Raw genomic sequence first — 25,671 nt, forward strand, 5'->3', positions numbered from 1 at the left:
TGGTATATTGTGAAGAATTTTGTTGTGTCAATCTCGAGTGAATACATTCAACCCGGCAGGTCGCTGAAGCTGTACACAGTTAGTTCTCGTTCACGTTAATGCTACTGATCACAACTGTCAACCAGTGCAGTTCTGTGCTACAGTCACAGGACGGGGCTTCAAAAATATACCCATGGCCAGCTACAAAGGAAGGAAGATGGGGAGTGGGAAGAAATACAGTTGAGGCAACAGTGAAGCTGGGTCTTTCTGAAGGAATCAGTGCTAAATAGACAGTGGCCCTGGCGCTACAAAGACCCACACACGTGGTTAACTTTATACACTTTGAATAATCCCATGGCCGTCAGTGAAGCTCTCATTGTGCAAATTGAGCATATGCTTAACTCTTTGCAGGATCTCAGCCAATATTATTAAATTAGCATGCAATCCTGCAACCACTTACACGGGTGTTCAACTTTGCTACCATGAAGACCCGTGGCATGTGCATAAGTATTTGCAGGCTTGGGGCCCAAGGTACCAAGTGCTACACCGGGTAATGTGTATTCTGGATCAGGCCTTTATTCATTATATTTTATGTTATATTATTATACTCATTCAGTAGCCTTTTTTTAAAAAAAACAACAACATATTTTATTTCCACTTTGTTAATTTATTTGTTTTTGCTACTTTATTTAATTTAGTTTATCAAGTTGGTTGGCCATTAAAAAAAATTGGTGGGGAAAAAAAAATCAAAATTGTTGCCCTTTCACCAGCTTTGAAAGGGAACAATTTAAAATACTAAAAAATGGTTTTCATTTCATGAAAACAGGCTTTTTTCGGTAAACCAAAGCGTTTCGTACCCCTTTCATTAATGCCTATGATACTAAAGGTTGAAAAAATAAATGGCAAATGAATAAAAACTGGAAAAAAATCAACCTTTTTGCATTTTTTTATCCATTTTTCACAGCAGTCCACTTTGCAATTAAAAACCTTTGTTCAAAAATGTTTCTGCCCATTCAAGTGTTATCCTTGTTTTACTTTATTGTTCCCTGTTATGTAATATATTTATATTTTATTTTCCTTAATGACATTATGTTATCTGCTATGCTGTGCATCTGTTAAACCCCAGGATCAGCATCCACAGGATCAGCATCCAAATAATCTGATCTAACTGCATCCAATCACAGAGGCCACAGTTTATTCAGCTGTGGTCACGCTCCTGTCAAAATAGAATGTCTGACAGCTCCCTACTCTGCTTCTTTTCCCTTTAAAGTCACTGGAAAGCCTCTCAGGAGCGTCAATGGTGCAAGATGAAGCCCTCGGTGGGGGCAGATCTGGGTGCTACCAGTTGCTGAATGGCTTTCAATTTCACCTGTCACCTGAGCTGAGAAAGGCAATGAATTAGAGCTCCCTACAGTTCGTCTCCTCTCACACCGGGCGGGGTGGTAAAATAGACACAGTGTGAATCTGGTACTGGGGGGGGGGGGAACTCCCTGAAAGTGACAAGACGCTGAAACTCTCCTCCTGTCCTTAGAGGACTAGAACAGAGTGGGGGACAGTGATCTCAGCAAGGGGGCGGGGGAACAGGATAATGATCAGAGGGAATGGGAAGGTGCCTGAAGCGTCTTAAAAGAAGGTGCTCATTTCTCAGACTTTCCCCACTGTAATGACACGTGTTTTTTCTCCACTGATCAAAGCCTAGGGGCTATTCTCCCCAGATCAAAACAGGGCCCTAATTTTAAATGCACGGTTTTGTATGCAGGGGGCTCATCTAGAAAAAATTCTTTAGGGAAAGGGGGGAAAAAAGAGACTGCGCCCAACGTGGGGCTCGAACCCACGACCCTGAGATTAAGAGTCTCATGCTCTACCGACTGAGCTAGCCGGGCACTTGTTATAAGACATGGGTTTTAGCAGGAACTACTCAGAAAGCGCTGTGTCATGTCTCTTGATTTGCTGCAGACTGGAGTTTGCCTTTTCTCCCAACTGACCGCCTGGAAAACACGCCTGGACACAAGACCCTCTCCAGGATTCACCCTAGACTCTTAATCTAGTTCCTTCCGTATTTGCAGTTTGCTAAAGAAGGCATGAAAGTTGCGTTCCCGCTGGTATGCAGGCCACATTTCAGGCGCTTTATAAAACATCCTGACTCAGTCCTGGCAGAAAACCCAACAAGAAGGCAGGATCTGGCAGGACCCAGGCACAATAACTGGGGAAACAGCGGGGGAAAACCCCTGAAAAGTGCACACGGGTGTGCATCTGAACGCCTGAGAATTCAATGCCTGGCTGTACAGGGAAGGATTTAGTCAAGAACAGGGTGAAGATGGATGGGGCTAACACAGTGCAAACCCATGGAGTGATTCAGTCATAGTCCAGAATTACCTTGTTCCTGTTTGCAAGGGTGTTAAACTACACAAGAGGGGCCTTAGTCCAGAATAAGAATGTCCACACATTCTTAGGAAGGAATAGCTGCTCCTGACTGACACCGCATGTAGACAAACTCTAACTGGAGTGGGGAGAACACATGGGTCTTGGTGCAGGAAAAAATAAATGTTGAACTCACATGGACCCACGACAGGGAAAATAATGGTGAAAACACGTGGATCCCAGTGCAGGGGAAATAATGGTGAAAATACACTGATCCCAGTACATGGGAAATAATGGTGAAAACACATGGATCCCAGTGCAGGGGAAATAATGGTGAAAACACGTGGATCCCAGTGCAGGGGAAATAATGGTGAAAATACACTGATCCCAGTACATGGGAAATAATGGTGAAAACACGTGGATCCCACAGTGCAGGGGAAATAATGGTGAAAACACATGGATCTGAGTGTAGAGGAAATAATGGTGAAAACACATGAATCCCAGTGCAGGGGAAATAATGGAGAAAACATGTGGATCCCAGTGCAGGGGAAATAATGGTGAAAATACACTGATCCCAGTACATGGAAAATAATGGTGAAAACACATGGATCCCAGTGCAGGGGAAATAATGGTGAAAACACGTGGATCCCAGTGCAGGGGAAATAATGGTGAAAACACATGGATCCCCCTGTAGGGAAGTGAGTATGAAAAAAAAAAATCGGTGTCCAGAAAGACTCAGGAAGTCACGGTGAAAATACCTGGCAAGGTAAAGCGGAAAACTGGTTGAGTGCAGAATTTGGCCATACTAAAGGTAATCCAGCAAACTAGGCGGAGGGTTAAAACCCCCCATACACCCACAAAACACACAGGCAGTGATTTCGCAAACCGCGAGAACTTTCATAAGAACATTTTCTCCCTGTTTGAATGAGCTTATCAATAACCAGGCAGCCCTTTCCTTCAACTCGACTCCATGCCTTTTATTTCCGTTCCAGTTTAATACATAATCTAAAGGCAAAGAAAACGCTGGTCAATACCCAAGGTCAGGTTACTTCTCTGTTATTGTTACCCACAGCATAGCACTCATTTCCTCCCTAAACAACCATCATAATCCTTAATGTGACATAAATCCCATTGACAGGCAATTGAGCAATTCTGGACAAAATCAAACATACCTAGATATTAGATCAAGTTGCAGACCATTATTTCATTATTATTAGTCTGCTGTGCTTTAGGCGACTTAGGGACATGCTGATTAAAGATCTGACATGAACTTTCCTTATGCAAGAAAAATGAAGGTGGAGAAATATGGCAATTTCCTACCGATGAAGGTGCCCAAAGAGAGACTGCAAAACAGAGACAAACACCTACAAGATCTCTATCAAGCATTCTTACAAGTACAATACCCACCTGCGGAAGTGATTGATAGAGCCAGAAGAGTTCCCAGAAGTCACCTACTACAGGACAGGCCTAACAAAGAAAATAACAGAACGCCACTAGCCGTCACCTTCAGCCCCCAACTAAAACCCCTCCAACGCATTATTAAGGATCTACAACCTATCCTGAAGGATGACCCAACACTCTCACAAATCTTGGGAGACAGGCCAGTCCTTGCCTACAGACAGCCCCCCAACCTGAAGCAAATACTCACCAACAACCACATACCACACAACAGAACCACTAACCCAGGAACCTATCCTTGCAACAAAGCCTGTTGCCAGCTGTTCCCACATATCTATTCAGGGGACACCATCACAGGGCCTAATAACATCAGCCACACCATCAGAGGCTCGTTCACCTGCACATCCACCAATGTGATATATGCCATCATGTGCCAGCAATGCCCCTCTGCCATGTACACTGGTCAAACTGGACAGTCTCTATGTAAAAGAATAAATGGACACAAATCAGATGTCAAGAATTATAACATTCATAAACCAGTTGGAGAACACTTCAGTCTCTCTGGTCACGCAATCACAGACATGAAGGTCGCTATCTTAAAACAAAAAAACTTCAAATCCAGACTCCAGCGAGAAACTGCTGAATTGGAATTCATTTGCAAATTGGATACTATTAATTTAGGCTTAAATAGAGACTGGGAGTGGCTAAATCATTATGCAAGGTAGCCTATTTCCCCTTGTTTTTTCCTACCGCCCCCCCCCCCCCCCCCGATGTTCTGGTTAAACTTGGATTTGTGCTGGAAATGGCCCACCTTGATTATCATGCACATTGTAGGGAGAGTGGTCACTTTGGATGAACTATTACCAATTACCAGAAGGCGAGTGAGTTTGTGTGTGGGGGGGTGAGAAAATCTGGATTTGTGCTGGATTATCATGCACATTGATCACCTTGATTATCATGCACATTGTAAGGAGAGTGGTCACTTTGGATAAGCTATTACCAACAAGAGAGTGAGTTTGTGTGTGTGTGTTTTTGGGGGTGAGAAAACCTGGATTTGTGCTGGAAATGGCCCACCTTGATTTTCATACACATTGTCAGGAGAGTGATCACTTTAGATAAGCTGTTACCAGCAGGAGAGTGAGGTGGGAGGAGGTATTGTTTCACGGTCTCTGTGTATATAATGTCTTCTCCAGTTTCCACAGTATGCATCCGATGAAGTGAGCTGTAGCTCACGAAAGCTCATGCTCAAATAAATTGGTGAGTCTCTAAGGTGCCACAAGTCCTCCTTTTCTTTTTGCGAATACAGACTAACACGGCTGCTACTCTGAAACCAAAACAAAACAGGTTCTCTGGGAGGGGTGTGGTGAAAAGGAATAAGCTGTTTCTGCCCGGTTTCGAACCGGGGACCTTTCGCGTGTGAGGCGAACGTGATAACCACTACACTACAGAAACCAGCTGGTTGCATTTTTCTTCCTAGCGGCTACAGCCATTGGTGCGAGAGTGGCAGGCCTGTTCCTGCCAAGTGCTGATGCTTTCCTGCTGCTGGATATCACACAGGCAGCTGTTTAACCGGCGCCTCCCACAGAGGCTGCTTTATCTCCCCCTGTGTAACATTCCCTTTCATTCACACCCCTGCATGCAGCGTGGCTGCTAAACAAAGACCAGGGTCCAGCCAGATATGGGCAACACTTAGATCTGGAAAAGTGCAGGGGGCAGAAAGTTTTGTATAGACACTTTTGGCGGATCAGAATTGAGACACATACGTGAGCCTCCTCGGGGTCCAGGCATAACACACGCAAACACACGAGGCAAGAAAAATGCACTCAGGATAATGCTAAGAACTCCAGCATCCAGATACCCTCAGTGTAAAGCAACCCTGCCCCGAAGGAATCTAAGGATCAACTCTGTATAGCTGGTTTTAAATGATAAGAGACATGTAATACACCGAGGGCTGATGGGGTTGAAAGTTAATGGACAGGACTTGTAAAGAGGGAAGATTAAGAATTGAATTATTTACGGTATCAGCTTCATGACAATTCAAAGTGATTACATGTTAAAGACTAAGGGGAAAGTATATTCAAATTAATCCTTTCGGTTTTAAAATAGGGGTTTTGTGTGGCTGATCACTGGGGAGACCACTGCTGTACGGAATAAAACTCATTCCCTACTGGGATACAAGCCCCTGGCTTTGAAAAAGTAACACGCGAGTATAGGGATTGACAGCTACCGCTTTTCTCGTCCCTATTTAGCGTCTGCTAAACTAAAAGCAGTTTCAGTATTTAACCAAATATACCATTTTTCGTTTATTTCCCATGTACCTCTGGTGAATCAGAAGACACTTCAGCAAATCAGAACAAAAATGTTTTATTAGAGGATAAAATGTGTTAAATATGCCGGCATTATTAAATCTTATTTTTCTCTATTTTTTTACGTGTGTTCACTTGTTGCCTTTGACAAGTTTGTGTCTAGTCAGTTAGTTTAGTCAGTTTCTCCCATCCTGAAAGGACATTTGTAAAACAGACACCAGAAGGGGCACCCAATAAACCCTTATTTAAAAAAAAAAAGAAAGAAAAAAGTTTAGGTTATGCCATTTAATGGCTGTTCCCTTAAACACTGGGTTAAAAAATTGTGTCAGTTTCAAATAAAATTAACTTCAGCCTCCCTTTAAGAACTTAACACAAATCTGCTCTATAAAAATGTATAAAAATGAGACAGTATAAAGGACAGGGCAGTGCACATCCATCTAAATCAAAGGGGTGTTTTTGTTTGTCTGAAATCATAGAATCATAGAATATCAGGGTTGGAAGGGAGCTCAGGAGGTCATCTAGTCCAACCCCCTGCTCAAGGCAGGACCGATTCCCAACTAAATCATCCCAGCCAGGGCTTTGCCAAGCCTGACCCTAAAAACCTCTAAGGAAGGAGATTCCACCACCTCCCTAGGTAACCCACTCCAGTGTTAGGCCAAAGTCAGCCTTGGGGCAAATCTACTGAAGCTGTGGGCCAAATGTGTTTCAAACACTTTACAAAAATAATAAAGCAATTTTTTAAACATATTCTTATTTTAGGTTCTGCTGTTTCAAATATAAAATTGATTGACTGTATAATAAATGCACAGGAGAAAAGCACAATCCCTACACTCCACCTATTTTCCATTTTGCTGGATAGAAAAATCATATTTACTAATTTTGTCTCTGAACTTTTTTTGTGTGATTCAATTATCCATCAGCTGTTTGTCCGTCTCCAGAGCAATCCCCCTTAATAATCAACCCAGTCGACCGAGACAAAAGATGATAGGGAATTGCAGCTGGTCTGTTTTTCTGTCCTAGCTGAGACAGAAAAAGAATGAAGAGGCGATCAGAATAATATCTTTTGATTGTAAGAAAGAGGGTGGTCTTACTCCTGGAGCAGGAACTGGCATCTGACGTGTCCCTCTCGCTCTCTTTAAAAAACAGGAAGAGGGTTGGAACAGCCATTTTTAGAGACAATACATTTCTTTCCAGGGAAGAAGAAATGGTTACAACACCTTGCACTAACTTTTGAAAAACTTACTCGCTTCGCCCAACGTGGGGCTCGAACCCACGACCCTGAGATTAAGAGTCTCATGCTCTACCGACTGAGCTAGCCGGGCTGCTTATGTAATAGTCTCCTTTAAGCAAGTAGAATAGAGCTGGAGCTCTGTTTCTTCAGTCCAAATTTCTAGTCCTGTGTTGCAATAACCCCAGGGAACCTTCCTAAGATCCATCCGGCTACTTTTCCAGAGTTAACCACCTTCTGGGAACCCCCAGAATGCCAAGCCACAGGATGCAAAATTATAGACACAAAGAGCAGGGGGAATTCAGAACAGAAGATAAGAAGAAAGGAAACAAGAAACTTCAAGCAAAACATAAGAAACAAAAGGAAGTATTTCATCACAGAACGCACAGTCAGCCTGTGGAACTCTTTGCCCGAGGTTGTCATGAAGGGCAAGACTATAACAGGATTCAAAAAAGAACTAGATAAATTCATGGAGGACAGGTCCATCAATGGCTATTAGCCAGGGTGGACAGGCATGGTGTCCCTAGCCTCTGTTTGCCAGAAGCTGGGAATGGACAACGAGGGATGGATCACTTGATGATTACCTGTCCTGTTCATTCCTTCTGGGGCACCTGACATTGGCCACTGTCGGAAGACAGGATACTGGGCTAGATGGACCATCGGTCTGACCCAGTATGGCTGTTTTTACGTTCTTATGAAAGGCCACACTGGGTCAAACCAATATTCCATCTAGCCCAATATCCTGTCTTCCGAGCAGGGGCAGTGTAGCCTGATGAAAAGAGGAGGACCAGAGGCCTCCCCCCCTCCATGGCACCACCCCTTCTGCCCAAGGCCCTGGCCCCAGCCAAGCAGAGTGGGCCGGGAGCTGCAGACCCTCCACCCATGGGGATGGGAGTGCCAAGAGCAGCTTTTGGCCCATGTCCCTGCAGTGCAGGCCCCCCGGCCCAGGGCAGGTGGAGGGTTCGCAGCCCCCAACAGCTACCAGCGTGGCTCCTATCCCAACCTGGCTCTGGTTGGGGCCTCAGAGCTGCAGCCCGGGCCTGGCCATGGTGAGAGCTGTGCAGCAGGGCAGCTGTGAGGAGCCACCGATCCTCCACCTTCCCTGGGTGGGGGACCTGGAGGATGAGGAAATGGGTCAGGGGCTACTCTCGGCCTCCTCCCCGCCCCAGGCAGGTGGAGGGTCCATGGTGTGATGCCCCCCACTACCAGGGTTCCCCGGCCGGGCTCCAGCTGCGGCCTGGCTGGGGAGGTGTGTGTCAGGGGGCCATGGCGAAAAGTGGATTTGCCAGGCCCATCCACTTTCAAAAAGTGTGAGGGACATAGCCCCCTCTCACACTGTGTCACTGAGACAGGAAGGGAATATTCCATTAGGACCCCACGGAATGGGCTCCTCTAGGCTCTGACATCCCAGTCTTTATGAGCTAGGAGGCTAAAGTGTGAGTAGGGGGGAAAGGAGGCTAGAAAGGCGTTGATCTGCCTGTATGGTGACTGTTCTTTGTGATCCTGGAGGACTTTAGCATTGTCCTAGATCAGAGACTGAGATGGGGAGGCCTGGTGACAGGCAGGAGAAGGCGAGGACTGGAGAGGAAAACCTTTGGGTTGAGACAGTGGGGGTAGGGGATCTAGCAGGGGATTGTGAATATTAATCTCCACATTCCAGAACTATGGTTCAGAATTCTACAGCTCATCTGGATCCTAGTTCATTTTTCTGAGGCACAGAATCATTGTATTAAAGCATGCTAGGTTTCTGCATTGATCTCTTGTCTTCTTTAGTGCTCATGTATGATTTTTGTTTAATGAGGAAATTCCCAGACACAAAGTATACTAGTGTGGAATTAAGGTTGAGAGTAGAGGGAAGGGATTTCCCCTTGCTAGTTATCACAAAACTCAGCAGGGTTCTACCAAATGACTCCTAGAATATTCCTGGGAGGAAAGGCCAGGCAGAGAAATGCCATCAAATTGAGGGCCGGGTGGCAGGGCCTCACAGACTCAGCCAGTTATCCCCGAATCAAGTTTTAAAAACCCAGGAAATTCAAAGAGAATTTTAAACTGAAAGGAAAAAAGAAAAGAAAGAAAGATGTACTAAGGAAAGTATGGAATAATCCAGGGTGACTTCAAAATCAGTTTACTCCATTTGAGCTCCACCACTCATTTGTGCCACACAGTTATTTCTGGAGAAGCATCCAAGAATTCCTGACTGCTGAGAGCCCTTGTCGGACTACAGGAAGATTGGGGGAGGAAGGGTCAAAGGGTCAGATCAGCTTAAGACAGGGAAGTCCCAATTCGAGATCGCAGCTCCGTCTCACAGCTCCCACAGCCAGAGAATCCCCAGGAGTTGGCTTCACTGAAAGTCTCCTCTCTGGTCCCACAATGCACCCTTCTGCCCTCCCCCCACTAAACCCCCAAAATGGGTCCTGGCCAGGACTCTACAGTTACTCCCTCTGGAAATGATCCCCTTACGTCCACTGCTAATAACCCCCTCATGAAACTGTAACCCACACACCTCCTGGGTGTGGTGTTCTGTCCCATCTAGCGGCACCGAGACCACTTAGAGACAGAGAGATTACTGAGTCTGCTCTACAGCCTTACCTAAGGGCCATAGGCGTAGAGGCTCGTACACTAAGCTCCAGAAGCCCCAGGTTCAATTCTACCTGCCAACGAGTGGGGTCTGTCAGTGTTACAAAACCAGCAGAGATTTCCCTTCCTTCCTCTTTCATTTGTCTCTGCCCAAGTATTTCCCTCCCATTGGCCATTCTCTGCACCAAGAAAGGTTCTTTCCCCCTCCCGCGAGTGCAGACACAAAGAGCAGTGCCAGGTAACTGGCCTTATTAGCCACCAGAGGCTCTAGAAATGGAGACTAGCTTTCAGCTCCCACCCACGGACAGTGCTGATCTTGGTAGGTGCTAGCCCACTTTGAAGCTCTTTGTGTATCTACAAAGGATGAAGCTGACACAAGAATCCGCTTCCACACCAGAGTGCAAAAAGCACCAAGGAGTACTGAGGAATAGAGCACGGACCTGAAGCTCTACAGTGGGCCCCATTAGCAATGCCCTGATGAGAGGCAGGCAGGTGACAGGCTGCAAAGATGGGAAGGTCCCATGAACATTTGCAGAGGGGCTGTGAGCCGATGCCAGAGGCAGAACAGCATGGGGGCCAGAGCAGGCAAACTGGCCAGTGGAGGCTTCGAGGAAGAAGAACAGTGAATTTGGAACATAAGCCTGGACCCACAAAGGTCCTTAAGTGCCTCAGTCCCAGTTTTAGGCTCCACACAATTCCTCTTTGTGAACCCCACCCCTTTCCCAACTTCCCTGCTTCCAACAGTGGCTAATGCCAGGTGCCTCAGAGGGAATGAATAGAACAGGTAATCATCCAGCGATCCATCCCGTCGCCCACTCCCAGCTTCTGGCAGTCAGAGGTTTAGCTTAAAACAGCAAAGAGCAGGGGCAAAGACTCAACATATAATATGCTCGCTTTTTAATCTTTATTTACCTACATTCCATTCATTTTCCTTTGCCTCAAAGGGAAAGGGGAAAGAAAATGACCTAGGGGTTGAGATATTTGCTTTGGAAAAGAAAGAGATTTTATGCAGGATCCTCCCTCTCCCCCCTCTGTATGTCCAGCTCTTTCCTAAAATTGGCACACTCTCCCTTATGGGAGTTTAGATGGAAAGGGACAGCTGCCAGGTCTGGGATCTCCCAGACTCCAGCCAGGGTCACGCTGCAAACAGCTGGGAGCACGATCGCTTTTGCTGCCCTGTCACAATTTGCTGCATCTGCCTTTCCCCATCCTCTGGTCCAGGGGTACCATATCATGATGGGTGGCGGGCTTTCCCATCATAATTTGCTTTCTCTCACCTTTCTCCATCTTCTTGTCTGGGACAGCAAATTATGATGGACAGGGTTCCGCCTATTATAATTTGCTACCTCTGCCTTTGCCTATTACCTTGGACAGGGGCTAGCAAATAGCATATGCCTTAATCCACCCCTGACTACGCTTGATCTCCTCCAAGGTTGGGGGTCTGGCAGGGAGAGGAGTGGGGGGAGCAATTCAGGAGCTGTTGTGTCCCTGCTCAGAGAGAGGAGGCTGCACTCCATCTGTCTCTGTTTTTTGTCCTGGGTCATGAGCTGCTGCCTCCTCCACTGGGGTTTGGGAGCCCACACTGAGCAGCTGCTTGTCCCCCAGCAGGGTCTGTGCTGGGGAGAGACCTTCATCAAAGGCCCCTTTGTGCTGTGCCCAGCCCAGGTGGGACATTCACTGAGCCACAGCAAGAGATCGACTCTGCAGTCTGGGGTTGGGGCACCTGCCTGGGAGGGCCCCTTTCCGTCGGACTGCTGCAAAGTGTCACAGGTTTCGCAGGAGAGACTGAGGGACCCCCTCACATCAGCATCTCTCATCGCCTAGCTTAGGCAGCTCCCTGCCTAACATGCTGGCTTTTGTAAATCCCATCCTTAGATGCCTCAGTTTCCCCATGCACGGTACAGGGAGCTTAGCTGACTAATTCAGCCTTTCCAGACCCCAAGGTTGTTTCAGTGATTTTCTAGACACCTAAAAGTTAGGTATTGCAACATCACAGTCCCTTCAGCCCTCCAGGGCTCAGTGGAAGCCATGCACCAGACATTCGACAAATGCTCACTGGTTGAAGCAGAGTGGGCTAGGGACCAGATGCCTGGAGAGCCCCATGCATCCACCATTACCCCTCAGAATTTTCCGACGTTCACCGAACTCAGCAGCCTTCTCCTGAGGGCTGCCAGGAACATTCCCTGAAACGTTAGAACTGATTGGGTGCAGCGATCGAAAGTTATTGTGTTGCGTCCAAACGGACAAATGCCATCACGCTGAGCGCAGGGCCTCACTTTGTGCGGCCAAAAATAAATCGGAAAACCTGGCTCTCAGATAGCACTTTTCATCAGTGGATTTCAACGTGCTTTAAAGCAGTGGCTCTCAACCTTTCCAGATGATTGTCCCCCTTTCAGGAGGCTGATTTGTCTTGTGTATCCCCAAGTTTCACCTCACTTAAAAACTAGCTTACAAAATTAGACATAAAAATACAAAAGTGTCGCAGCCACTAGTACTGAACAATTGCTTCCTTTCTCATCATTACCATGTAATTATAAAATGAATCAATTGGAATATAAATATTGTATTTACATTTCAGTGTATAGCATATAGAGCAGTACAAATAAGTCATGGTCTGTGTGAAATTTTCGTTTGTACTGACGTCACTAGTGTTTTTTATGTAGCCTGTTTCAAAACTGGGCAAATATCTAGATGAGTTGATGTACCCCCCAGAACACCTCTGCGTACCCCCAGGGATATGTGTACCCTTGGTTGAGAACCACTGTTTTAAAGAACAGGTTATCATCATTCCTCTCCATAGCTGCTTCACCAAGGTTCAAAAAAATGCCTCCCCAGCCTGACTGACTCTTCTTCCGCAGGAGGCGGGTGAATGGGACAGGACAGCCAGTGGGGATTTTCCCTGCGGATGATGGATTTTCGCCTTAGAAGACTCTGAAATCCCACAGAGCTGGCTGCTTTGGCATCTGCAGTCTGTGGTGCTCAGGAAAAGAGAAATAACACCTCCAAGAGGCTTCCATGAAAGCCCATTTTGATTAATATTCACGACAAGAGATGCTGAGAGGTTGAGAAACTATGTTCTGCTTTATCATTTCCAAATGAGAAATACAAGCTAAACCCACCTCCCCAGCCAGGGCCCGGAGCCCGGCTCAGCACAGTCCACTTCTGTCCCAGGCCAGCACTGTGCTGCTCCCGCAGGCACCAGGGAAAGAGAAACAAGTTAAAACTGGTAGAAAAGCGCAGACAATCTGCGAGCGATGCCGAGATCCAGTCACAAGAGTAAATGCTCCGAGAACAGGAAACCTCAGTTCAAGGGATGCAGTGTGGGGCGAGCGGGGCACAGAGGGGTTCTCTCATCTGCACCCAGGACTCTGCGGCGGATGGGGAGGGGAGGAACTAAAATTTCAGGGTCCTCCTCTCTCTCTGGCCTCATTGATGGGGGTCAGCCTGGCTTCTGGGGAGCTCAGGCCTCGTGACTTCCCCAGCTTCCTTCTTACATCTGCCTAGTCTCATTCTTTCAGCAACGATGAGACGCTGCCCTCTCCCCACCTCTCTTCTCTTGGGGCATCATTCCTAGCCCTTTAGATTTCAGGGGCATCTTCCCATGGCACTCATAGGACATTTTGTGTCTCTCTCTAGCACAGCTGCAGCAAGTTCACAGTTATCAGTATTGGCGGTCTGGCTCTCAAGAGCGAAATGTGCAGTCTTCCAGCTCTGTACCCCTCACCTCCCACTCCATCCCCCTCCTGACTCTATCTCGCATCGTTGCAGGGATCAGGCAGTAACTTCCTTCTCCATTTCAGTCTCTGCCTCTGGGAGTGTAAATCTGGCGCTCACCCTCTGTTTGTGCCCATACATATTGACAATTGGCATTGTTCAAACCACATGAAAATCTCACGACGGGATAGAGGTGAAAATAGGAAAGGACTATTCTGGCAAATGGTCATTTGCCACATCACGTCCCCAGTACACCTGAGCTACATCCTGTCAAACCAAACTAATATCAAAGTACATGACCCAACACCTTCAGGAAAGAAAACCCCACGATACAGGGGGGCTATGAAGCACTTTCACATTCAGAAAGCAAAATCTTGATTCACAATCAGGAGAACAAATTTACTCATTTTCTTCTGAGCTGGCTAACCCTGCTTCACTCAGCGCCTCCTCGCTATTCGGTTGTGTTAGTTACAACATTTTGCCATCATCCTAACGAAACAGGAAAAAAAAACAAAAACAAAAACCTTCCCCTTGACAAATGATCTGTACTTGGCTCTGAAAAGCCCAGAAGCCACTTTACCAATAGATGGAAACAGGGATTTAAGCTCAGAAACCTCAGTTTGTGCTTTGGGGTTCATCTGAATCCTCCCCCACCCTGGCCCAGGTCGGTGACACTTTCACCTCCAGAAGTCTGGTTTAGGATCCAAGTGTGATTCCTGTGCACGGAGAGCCAGGGGCACTGTAGTAAGTGACACTTTGGGAGCTGGAGGAGTAGAATGGGGAGAGGATAAAATTCTCCAAAGGTTGGACAGAGACTGCTGCGTCAAGGATGGAGCATGACAGTGACGGGGGAAGGAGGGAATCCCTCGGACTCACCCCATCGCTCTCAAATAGCACAGCACCTAAAACACTACCCTTTACTATCCTTGCTCCTACTCTTCTAGACTCCATTTAATTCTCGTCTGTAAGAGAGAAAATGTACAAAAAGAAATGCTTGCCAGCACGGCCTGGATCAAGGTGAGACTAGCTGGGAGCGAGAGAATCTACCCCCAAAGGGGGAACTCAGTGACTCTAACAGTCACTCTGCTAATTGTGCATAAGATGAAGTGAGCTGTAGCTCAGGAAAGCTTACGCTCAAATAAATTGGTTAGTCTCTAAGATGCCACAAGTCCTCCTTTTCTTTCTGTGAATACAGACTAACACAGCTGCTACCCTGAAATCTGCTAACGGTGAGGATCAGAAGGAATTAGATGCTCTGGGTGAATCTAGGGTAGGATGAATGGGGGAGGGTCAGAGGAGACGAGCTGGCTGATCCTGACCACGTTTCCTACCACAGACGGACGCTCAGAGGCTGATGCTGCCAAGGCAGAGGTGGTATCTCCAGGCCTCCCACAAAAGGCCCTGTGGGAATCAGTCCCACTTAGTGGTGCTGTCTGAACGCAGAGAAGGGGCAGAGGGGTGAGTGATGAGAGGCAGCACCTCTCTACCCCTGTGCTCTCCCTCGCCTCTTATCCCATGATCCCCAAACATTCGATAGCCCAGCACCCAGCTCCCCCTGCTTCCCAGCTCCAACCATTCCATCCTCAGTCCCTTCCCCATAACCCATCGTCCTGGTCCCTTAACGATTGGCGCCCCAGAGCCCAGCGCCTTGGGGAATTTGGGGAGGGAGGAGTTACCAGCCTCCAGGGACACTCCCCCTGCAGGGAACAGCTCCAGGTAAGTGGGGGAGCCCAGCCCAGGGGCTGGTGAAAGATGGGGGATGGAGACAGGGGTCTAGAGTGAAGGTGAGGCCTGGCCCAAGTGCCCTGCTCCTCATCTCCATGGCAGGGGGATCCCATCTGGGAGGGGAAGGGAGAGGGGGGAACTTCAGCCAGGCAGAAGGAGTGGCTGGAGGAGTTTCTCTCTCTCCCTTCCCCCACCTGTGGCCCATCAGCTCAGCATTCAGGGCTGCGGCAGGGAGGAGGGGCTGATGAGGGCTCCTCCTCCTCTGCTTGGGGTTTGCTTAGACCAGGTAGAGCCAGAGGGTCACTGACCAGCTGCTGCTCAGCTGCTGCTGGATCCTCACCCCAGTGATGGGCAGCTGGATCCTTGGGAGCCAAATGCCCCTGATGTGTGTGGGAACGAGGAAATGGGTTTGTCACCATGGCCAGTCCTAGTTAGGCCCCTGAAAGAAATTCTCCCATGTGGGGAGGAGTCTCTGATGTCTGACATGGTGTTGGCTCCACTTGGAGCATTTGCCTTGCTAAGGACATCTCAGTGGTTTCTTCCCTGCACGGATTTGCTGCTGCCAGATACTAAGGGAAGCCTGCCCCACATTCAAGGTTTTTCTCTCTCATGTGGGTTCTCCAGCATTAAGTAAGGCCTGAGCTGTCATTGAAGCTTTTCCCACAGTCCAAGCACTTATGGGGTTTCTCTATTTTGTGGATTGTCTGATGCGTAACGAGGGCTGATCTCTGAATCGAACTTTTCCCTCAACAGAGACATTTCTGGGGTCTCTCTCCCATGCTGGGGGTCTCCTGATGCGTATTAAGGGTTGACTTCCTATTAAAACATGTCCCACTTATAGGCTCTCTCCCCCTCATGAATTCCCTGATGTTTAGTGAGGTTTGAGCTATGACTGAAGCTTTTCCCACAGTCCAGGCATTTATAGGGTTTCTCTCCCGTGTGGATTCTCTGATGCGTAATAACGGCTGAACTGACGTTAAACCGTTTCCCACAGTGGAGGCATTTGTAGGGTTTATCCCCCGTGTGGGTTCTCTGATGTGTAACAAGGTTTGAGCTCTGACTAAAGCTTTTCCCACAGTCCAGGCATTTATGGGGTTTCTCTCCCGTGTGGGTTCTTTGATGTGCAAGAAGAGCTGATCGCAGATTGAAACATTTCCCACAGTCCAGGCATTTATAGGGTCTCTCTCCTGTGTGGGTTCTCCCATGTTTAATAAGAGACGAGCTGTCGCTAAAACTTTTTCCACACACGAGGCAGTTATAGGGTCGCTCTCCTGTGTGGGTTCTCCGATGTTTAGTGAGGCTGGAACTCTGACTGAAGCTTTTCCCACAATCTAAGCATTTATAAGGTTTCTCTCCCGTGTGGATTCTCTGATGTCTAATAACAGCTGATCTCACATTGAAGCTTTTCCCACAGTCCAGGCACTTATAGGGTTTCTCTCCCGTGTGAGTTCTCTGATGTGCAATAAGGGCCGATCTCACATTGAAACTTTTCCCACACTCCAGGCATTTATAGGGTCTTTCTCCCGTGTGCAGTCTCTGATGTGTAATAAGGTGTGAGCTCTGACGGAAACTTTTCCCGCAGTCCAAGCATTTATAGGGCTTCTCTCCCGTGTGGTTTTTCCAATGCGTAATAAGGTTCGTTCTCACACTGAAGCTTTTCCCACAGTCGAGGCATTTGTAGGGTTTCTCATCCTTGGGATTTGTCTGCTGGGCGGTGGTTTCCTTGGGATCTGTGCATCCTCCCCCACCTTGAATTGATGCATCCACTTTCTTCCTTGGCTGGTTTCCCAGCTGCCTCTCTGACCCACCCCGATTTCCCCAGGCTTCTCCCTGTTCCAAGCCCTGGGGAAAATTCCCTTCAGCTCCTCTCAAAAAGGCCCTCTCTGGTTCCACCTGCCAAGTCACCTCCTTGTTCTCACTCACAGTCTCATCACCTGCTGGGAGAGAGAGAATCCAGACAGGAGTCACTGCCTGTGCCGGGGAGAAGGGACCAAAAGGGGAACAGCAAAGAGGGAAAACACCACACAGTGACTGTTGGGGAGCTGGAGACATTGGATTCTGCCTCCACATCCCACCCAAACACTCCTAGGGGAGTAAAGCTGGGGAGGAAACTGCTTACAGCTAAAGGATGGGTGGGAAGCTGTGAGTGATATCTGTCATGGTGAGGCACGACCCGTTGATTACAGCCCTGACCTGGGTGAGACGGGGCAGACCTGGGGGAGTTCGTTCACAGCACATCTTTGGGAGTCTCAGCTTTTTCCTTCACTCACCACACAGTTTCTATGTCAATTTCACTGACTCCTCACCTGTGTGGGTGACTCGCGGGACCTCCTTTTTCTCAGAGGCCTGGAGATCCGGGACCCACGCCTCTTCCCCTCGTTCCAGCCGGGCGATCAGGTCAGGTTTGGGAATGGGAAATCCTGCTCGGGGGGTGAAATCAGACAAGATCAGGGTGTATGGAATACTGGGAGAGTATCTGTCACAAGGAACATTCCCGGAATTTAACCTGGCCCCACACTGTGCTGGGAGCATGAATAATCTGAACAGATGGAAGCATGATCACTGAGCCCCCTTGAGAGAAGCAGACATTGGGGGTGGGAGACCATCCCCGCACGAGGAGTTTCCAGGGTCTGTGCACTCTGGGGGATTTGCTGATGCAGACACAGCTCTGGGGTTAAACCCCTGCCTAGTTCTAAACCTCCAGAGCCCTCCCCATGGATGGAACTAGTCTACCACCAAGACTCAATTAGCATAAACCTGGAAACTGAAGTCAATGAGCAGTTATCCAGTTCAGACTCATCAATGTAATCAAAAAGCTGCACTGCAGTAACCTCTTTGCACCTCATGGTGAATAGTGATAGTTTTGGGGTTGCCTGTTATTGATACCAGGGATCTAGATTGCATAATATGAGGTGAGAGACATTTTTTCCTGCCTTAGTCTCACACCCCCAATGTCAAAATCCTTGGTTCCCGAGTCAGCCTCAGAGCAACAGCACCTGCTCACAAGATGTATACTGTTATGTGCACCACGGGCTGGAGGCTTTTGAAGCAGATGGGCTCAACAGGCAGCTGAATTTTTAAAAAAACACGAATGGCAAAGGAATGCAGTTTAATCTCAAAGTAGGTGATGGGGCAGGAGGGTCAGTTTCAATTCAGTGCATTTCCCAGATGCTTGGAGGAGCCTCTTAGGTCAAGTTCGGTCTCCTGGGAAAGGAGACCAACAAGGATTCTGCATGTGAGTTATAGTTAACAGAGCCAGGACAATACATGCCTTCTGCCCCCTTGAAAGCTGGAGGGATCGGGATGAATTAGCATGTCCATTGGGTTTACGACTCCCTGACCACTTTGGAGGGGATGGGGATGCAAGCCTCTCTCACACTGGAGCTGTGAACTATGGGACCCATTCCCCTCTAATCTAACTGACCAGGAAGAACCTGACCAGATTCAGACACACAGACCCCACGGCTTCTAATAACCGAGGGGACGGGAATCCCTTACCCAGCGAGGTCACAGTCTCGTAATTCTCCTGCATGACGTCCCTGTAAAGGGCTCTCTGGGCGGGGTCCAGCAGAGCCCCCTGCCCCTGGGTGAAATACACAGCTACCTCCTCGAAGGTCACCGGCATCTGAAACAACAAGAGTCCCCCCACTCAGCACCTGCTGCCCCAGCCACTATTTCACTAGTCACACAGGAGGAAGGCAAAAACCCAGAAGTTCTCGGAGGACTAAAGTAGCAGAATTCCAAGCCCACCGTGCTCAGAGCAGCCAGGAGGCTTCAGGGGGTGGGGAGAAGGTGAGAGCTCCTTGTCCCCCCAGCAGATGGAGGAAGGCACAGACTTCTTATTTCCCACTCGCCTGCCAGCCACAGGCTGATACGGGAAGCAGAGCTCTGAGCAGGGGACAGGGACAGGGTCAGGAACCCCAATGGCTTCCTTTCCATATTTGGGGGGAAACCAGACGGTACAGCCTCATCATATACACTCTCTCCATTCCACTAGTATCTCATGGGGATGTTTAACAGAAGCCACTAAAGCTAGGCATTTTTTAATTAGCAGATCGAGATAACTTGCATCCAAGAGTTTTACAAGAGCTGGCTGAGGAGCTTGCTAGACTGTTAATGTTGATTTTTTAATAAGTCTTCAAGTGCTGAGGAAGTTCGAGAAGACTGGAAGAAAGCTAATGTTGTGCCAATTTTTAAAAGGGTAAACAGGATGACATGGGTAATTATAGGCCTGTCAGCCTAACACTGAGCCCAGGCAAGATAATGGAGGAGCTGATGCAGGAACTTGATTAATAAAGAATTAAAGGAGTGTAATGTAATTAATGCAATTCAACATGGGTTTATGGAAAATAAATCCTTTCAAACTAACTTGATATCATTTTTTGATGAGATCACAAGCTTGGTTGTCAAGGGTAATAGTGTTGACATAATATACTTACACTTCTGTAAGGCGTTTGACTTGATACCACATGACATTTTGAATCAAAATCTCAAATGATACACAATTAATATGGCACACATTAAATGGATTAAAAACTGGCTAACTGATAGGTCTCAAAATGTCATTTTACAAGGGGAATCAACATCAAGGGGGTGTTTCAAGTGGGGGGCCACAGTGATTGGTTCTTCGCTCTACGTTATTTAACATTTCTAAGAAATAACTTGGAAGAAAACAAAATCATAACTAAACAGGTTTGCAGAGGGCAGAAAAATTGGGGGATTGGTAAACAGTGAAGAAGCCAGGTCTCTGATTCAGATCAATTTGGATCACTTGGTAAACTGGGTGCAAGCAAAAAATATGCATTTGAATATGACTAAATGTACACGTATACAGCTCGGAACAAAGATGGTAGGCCATGCTTCCAGGATGGGGGATGCCGTTCTGGGAAGCAGAGACTCTATGGGAGCCATGGTGGATAATTTGCTGAACATGAGTTCCCAGTATGACGCTGTGGCCAAAAGAGCGAATGCGATCCTTGGATGTATAAACAGAGGAATCTTGCGTAGGCGTTAGAGAGGTTATTTTACCTCTGTGTTTGTCACTGGTGCAGGCACTGCTGGAATCCTGTGTCCAGTTCTGGTACTGACAGTTCAAAAAGGATGTTGACAAATTGCAGAGGGTTCAGAGAAGAGCCAGGAGAATGATCAAAGGATTAGAAAACCTGCCTTATTGTGATAGACTCAAGGAGTTCTATCTGTTTAGGTGAACAAAGAGAAGATTATGGAGTGAGTTGATTGCAGTCTACAGAGGGAACAAATATTTAATAAAGGGCTCATCAGTCTAGCAGAGAAAGATATAACACAATCCAAGGGCTGGGAGCTGAAGCTAAACAAATTCAGACAGGAAATAAAGCGTACATTTTATAATGGTGAGAGTAATTCACTATTGGAAAAATTTACCAATTCTCCATCACAGACAAGTTTTTAATCAAGATCAGATGTTATTCATCTGCTCTAGGAGTTATTTTGGGGAAGTTCTCAGGCCTGGTTTATACAGTGGGTCAGACTAGATGATGAAAACAGTCCCTGGAATCTATGGACCTATCAAAATACCACAGTAGCCTCTGGCCAGTGGGTTCAGGCTCCGGCACTGGGAGTCTGGTCACTTTTCCCAGCCCTGCCCCGGGGGGGTGTTTCCTGTTTCAGAAATGGGGGAATGTTTCTCCCCCACCCCCACCAATGGGCCTGTTCAGAAAATCAGGCCCAGGTTGATCATGTCCCAGCAGCTTTATCACGCCCTGTCCCCTCCCTGCCTCACCCAGTGTGTTTACTGCCCCTCCCCCTCTACAACAAATCCCCCCTGCAGCTCCCTGAAAATCTCCTCCCTGAGCTGGCTCCATCACAGCCATTTACTTTCCCTATCCCCTGGAAGACGGGAGGATCTGGAGCAAAACATGGACGTAATTCTTCAGGCTGTCAGGGCGAGAGGGGCCATTGGGGAGGTTACAGAAGGGGCTTGAGTCTATTTCACACCCCGATTCCCCCAGGCTCCCTCCCTGCAGACAGATGCTCTGGACTCTGCCACGCTGGGAAAACCCTCAGTTACTTTATTACAACACAGACCCAGCCCCTCCCACCAGCACTGAACCCCCACGAGACACTTTTAAATCCCCCACCCCGTAACAGATCGTCTGAGCCATACACTAGAAAAGAGCAGAATCAAAGGAGCTGCATTGGTGGATTCCCCCTGACATTGGCCCCAAGGGCAGTGCATCCAGCAGCTCGGCCAGGGCAGGAACTTTCCCTTTGTCAGCTCCTCACCTTGTTCCCAGGAGAATCAGGCTGCCCAGGGGGATGCAGGGAATGGATCCGGCCAGGGCTGGGAGCTGAGAACCTCCCTCCTCACTTACCGCTCCTGCTGCCCCTTTCAGTCTCTTCTCTTTCCCTTTCTGTCTCCTTCCTTTTCTCTCCTCCCCTCTGCCTCGGACAACTGGTGACTGTCCTGTTCTTCTGGGCATTTGTTCTCCAGTACACAGATCAGCTACTTCGTCTAAAACACAAGAACAGCCACACTGGATCAGACCAAAGGTCCATCTAGCCCACTGTCTTGTCTTGACAGTGGCCAACGCCAGGCTCCCCAGAGGGAATGAACAGAGCAGGTGATCATCTGATCCATCCCCTGTCGCCCATTCCCACCTTCTGGCAAAACAGAGGCTAGGGACACCATCCCTACCAGCCTGGCTAATAGCCATTGATGGACCTGTCCTGCAAGAACTTATCTAGTTCTTTTTTGAACCCTGTTATAGTCTTGGCCAGCACAACATCCTCTGGCAAAGAGTTCCACAGGTTGACTGTGCGTTGCGTGAAGAAACGCTTCCTTTTGTTTGTTTTAAACCTGCTGCTTATTAACTTAATTCGGTGACCCCTAGTTCTTGTGTTATGAGAAGGAGTAAATAACACTTCCTGATTTACTGTCTCCACACCAGTCTACTAGAAGGAGTGTGAGCCTGGGAGTGTCACCGAAGGCAGCAGCTCTGGGACTCGCTCCCCATCTACCATAAACTCACCAGCAGGTCCCTGAAAGGGGCCCTTTGTGCAGAGTCACTTTCCTGCCAGGCCCCAGACCTTTCCCCCGGGTCTCTCCCCTCATCTGCAGGCTCCGGCACCGGAGAAAGTCCCCACCAGGCTGGACAACTCTTAAAGCCCCCCTCAGCCGCCTCTTAAAGCCACCTCCCCCTGCCCCCATCCCATCCCCCTCCTGCCCCTGGCCTCACACACCCCTGTTCCCCCCGCCCCTCTTCAGCCCCCTCCCGCTCACAACCCCAGGTGTCACTGTCCCAGCCCCCAGCCCGGCCGGGCTCCCCCCGCCCCGCGCACACCGGGGGCTGCGGCAGCTTTCCCGGGCCCGGGGCAGGGAATCGCAGCCGGCTCCGCGGGGAGCAGCCCGGGGCCAAACCCGCCCCCTGCAGCCCGGGGGTGACCCTGGGGGGGGGGCGGGTCTCTCTTACCTTCCCTCCGAGCGGGGCCCCCCGGGGCAGGGGCCGGGCCGGGAAGGGGCCCTGGCCGGGCTGGGGGCTCTGCCCTGGGAGAGGCTCCCGGGGAGCAGCGGGCAGGGCCCGGCTGGAGGTTCCCCTCTCCCGGCTGCAGCCCGGGCTCCGGGCTCCCAGCACCAGCCGCCGGGGCGCGGGGATCTCGCCGGGAGCCAGAGTCCCCGCAGCGGCTGCGAGTCACTTCCTGCGGCCGGGCCTGAGCCCCGCGATCCTCCCCCCAGAGCCGCCCCCCAGCCGCTCCTGGGTCCTAGCGATCAACCCACCGCGCTGCAGGCCCCTGCCCCAAACCCTGCCCCCTGGGGACCCACCAGCCCTGGGCGCGGGCAGCTTCTCCCCACATTAGGCGGCATCGTGCATAGAAGCCACCGTGTCAGTGACTAGATAAAGGAGACGTCAATGTCCCGGGGAGGGGGGAGAAGGGCGGGGGGCCTCTATGGAGATTGTTCCTGTCTATGGGGGCACAGAAGTGATGGGGGTGCTGGTCCTAGAGAGGCTGCCCAGAGCTTGGAGCTGCAGGCAGCATGCTTCTCGATGACACTGACTGTATGTGACCACTCTGGTAACAGATGGGCACAGGGAGCAGGTGGTCAGAGCTGGTCTCTTGTCTGCACACCAGACTCCCTGGCTACCAGCCCTAGGCCGGAGCTACCAGCTCTGCTCCCCTAGCTCAGGTCATGGAGCTGTCAGTGCTTTGTCGCCAGGTTCCTGGAGTTATTTGTAGGGCCGGATTAAGCCATCCCTGGGCCCAAACCCCCTCATGTCCCCCCACCCAGGGGCAGGCACCAAAGGAACTTTTTCCCTGAAAACGTAGGCACTGGGTGAGTTTAGGAGCCTAGATGATTTGACAGGAGTTGTGGGAATAGTTGTGGAGCCAAAACTTGAGACTTAGGCCCCGAAACCCAAATTTAGGCATCTAAGGAGCTTTGTGAATCTTGCCTGGGGTCTCTATAATGTGGGCGTAACGTGCAGTTGTGTGCACCTGGCTTCTTCAGTGCTGCATAAGAATGTCAGCATCCTCCATCCTTCTTCTCAAAACACTTCTCAGTGCTGTCAGCACATGGGCATGCTCTTGCACTGAGCAGCCGCTGATATCACAGGGCTGTCTTAAGCAGATATGTTTATAACATTTCCCCCCCTTGATGTCTGATCAGCTTATCGGTCAGGTGAGTAAAGAGGGAGCGGCCTGCCAGGTGGTTTGCCTACAATGAAAACATCCTACACAGCTTCAGAAACAAAGTACAGAGCATATCTCATAAGGACAATCACAGCCTATTTCTGGGTGTTTCTGGGCCGGGTGATGGGCCCTGCACTGTGCCCATGGGCTGAGATGCAACACTACAATGTGTTAAGTGAGCTGAAAATATTTTTATTACAGCCTCTCAGGCTGTGTCGTAACACCTAGGCAGATATCGCAGTCATTAATATTACCATGAAAATGTCAGAAAGGTGTCAGAGACAATGCTGTGTTTGTGAGAAAAATTCCCCAGGGAGTACATAGTAACAGGTATGCTTTATATGACATGTGATTAGTGAGCAGCTAGAGGCTGAGATCAAAGAGGAATTTTACAGTTAGAGCACCAAAAATGTGGATCGATTGGTTAATTCTATTGGGACAAGAATTTCTATACATCGCTTATAGAGGGGATCCCTGTACAGCCAAGCCAACACCATCTGTGCGCACAAGAGGATCTACCATGATGACACTATCCAGCCTTCATTCTCCTGGTCATAACAGATACCCTGACCAGTAGAGAGAAGAGGCAAGATCATCTTAAATTTCAACCGTAAACCATTTATTGCAATTTTGTCAGGCCAAAATTGAGATCTGGGAAATATCGTAGTGACTTTTCCACACAGGGCAACACTCAGGGAAATTAAGATGAGTGCCCCATTGCTTCACTCCTTCTTTTTGAAAAATCAAATGTGGGTTATACCTGGACTATTCAAAAAATTGTAAGCGTTCTGGACACATCAAAGGTCTGATGAATAATAGTGTTTTTGGGAAGGACTCTTGCAATCTTTTATGGTTGCCATGACTGCTATAGTCATAACTAACGTGACTTTACTTCTGAACAAGATCATCCATATGGGTTTACGGCGCAATAACTTCACACTTTTAGCATCACACCATGTAGACAAGCCCTGAATAAGGGGAATTGAAGGGCTTGAAGCCTCTGTTAATTCCTTTAGTTTAAAATTTGGGTTTTTTTTATTTCCATTACATCCACATGAATGGGGCGGGAGGGGGACATTCAGATGCAAATACCTCTGCTCGGGAAAGAGAAGCGTTCACTGCATAATCAGCATCAGCCTTGAAGTCATATGATCCCAAAGAATAAACTGGGTAAAAAGAACAAAAAATTAGCATTAAAACCTCATACTGCTGTCTGCCATACAAACAGGATGTGTTACACTAGAAACACTGTGAGAGGTGACTGCTGAAACTACTAGTAACTATTTATATTTTCAATGATTATTTGCTATGAAAACAGAAATGAATGAACACACAGACAACCATCTGCACCATGTTAATGACGGGAAATGATGAAGTGCTAAGAGTCATCAAAATAGCATTTGTAAAAGTCACCAATTTAAAGGAGTGAAACTCCATGAACAGTGGATTAACAAAAAATCCCAGTCCAACTCAGGTAATCAGAACACCAGGTAAAACAAATTTGTGAGCTCCTCGGAGGCTTTATGCAGACAGATACATTGATCAGGGATTCTTTAACACTAAAATCATGTATGACTATTGCAATTTTTGTCAGTGGGTGGATGTAAAATATTTTACTGGATCAAATCTCCTTTTGCTGCTCAATACATCATGTCTGATAGGGAACAGCTGTCTTGTCTTGGCATTGGGATGCTGTGCTTTTAAGAACATAGGCCTGTA

The 25,671-nt window shown here is 48.4% G+C and overlaps 1 protein-coding gene and 3 non-coding genes across 7 annotated transcripts; all 4 read right to left on the bottom strand.

The window, feature by feature from the left end:
- Nucleotides 1-1,789: 1,789 nt before the first annotated feature.
- On the bottom strand, nucleotides 1,790-1,862 carry TRNAK-CUU (transfer RNA lysine (anticodon CUU)). The gene has a single exon. It is a non-coding gene; the product is annotated as a tRNA-Lys (tRNA).
- Nucleotides 1,863-5,117: 3,255 nt separating this feature from the next.
- TRNAV-CAC (transfer RNA valine (anticodon CAC)) lies at nucleotides 5,118-5,190 on the bottom strand. Its single transcript has one exon. It is a non-coding gene; the product is annotated as a tRNA-Val (tRNA).
- Nucleotides 5,191-7,293: 2,103 nt separating this feature from the next.
- TRNAK-CUU (transfer RNA lysine (anticodon CUU)) lies at nucleotides 7,294-7,366 on the bottom strand. Its single transcript has one exon. It is a non-coding gene; the product is annotated as a tRNA-Lys (tRNA).
- A 6,571-nt stretch (nucleotides 7,367-13,937) lies between these two features.
- Nucleotides 13,938-25,117, bottom strand: LOC140898399 (uncharacterized). Of its 4 annotated transcripts, none has more exons than XM_073312200.2 (5): nucleotides 25,045-25,117; nucleotides 21,639-21,778; nucleotides 18,787-18,913; nucleotides 17,595-17,708; nucleotides 13,938-17,225 (listed from the first exon to the last, which is right to left on the bottom strand). In XM_073312200.2, exons 2-5 carry the CDS (start codon nucleotides 21,744-21,746, stop codon nucleotides 16,108-16,110), a joined length of 1,467 nt encoding a protein of 488 aa, XP_073168301.2. In that variant the 5' UTR covers nucleotides 21,747-21,778; nucleotides 25,045-25,117; the 3' UTR covers nucleotides 13,938-16,107. The 4 variants fall into 4 exon arrangements, with proteins under 4 accessions (XP_073168301.2, XP_073168300.2, XP_073168302.2 ...); XM_073312199.2 differs by lacking the exon at nucleotides 25,045-25,117 and adding an exon at nucleotides 22,737-23,004; XM_073312201.2 differs by lacking the exon at nucleotides 25,045-25,117 and adding an exon at nucleotides 20,317-20,483 and having other exon boundaries at nucleotides 21,550-21,729.
- Nucleotides 25,118-25,671: the final 554 nt, after the last annotated feature.

Source organism: Lepidochelys kempii, chromosome 14 (genome assembly GCF_965140285.1).
Source record: "Lepidochelys kempii isolate rLepKem1 chromosome 14, rLepKem1.hap1, whole genome shotgun sequence".
In the NCBI taxonomy this organism is placed as follows: Eukaryota; Metazoa; Chordata; order Testudines; family Cheloniidae; genus Lepidochelys; species Lepidochelys kempii.

Bases quoted from the DNA above. Each gene is read 5' to 3' on its own strand.
- LOC140898399 (XM_073312200.2), bottom strand. From the start codon at position 21,746: ATGCCCAGAAGAACAGGACAGTCACCAGTTGTCCGAGGCAGAGGGGAG. The intron at 18,914-21,638 runs GTAAGTGAGGAG...TTGTTGTTTCAG, and splicing joins TGAAAGGGGCAGCAGGAGCG to ATGCCGGTGACCTTCGAGGA. The intron at 17,709-18,786 runs GTAAGGGATTCC...CCCCCCGAGCAG, and splicing joins CGAGACTGTGACCTCGCTGG to GATTTCCCATTCCCAAACCT.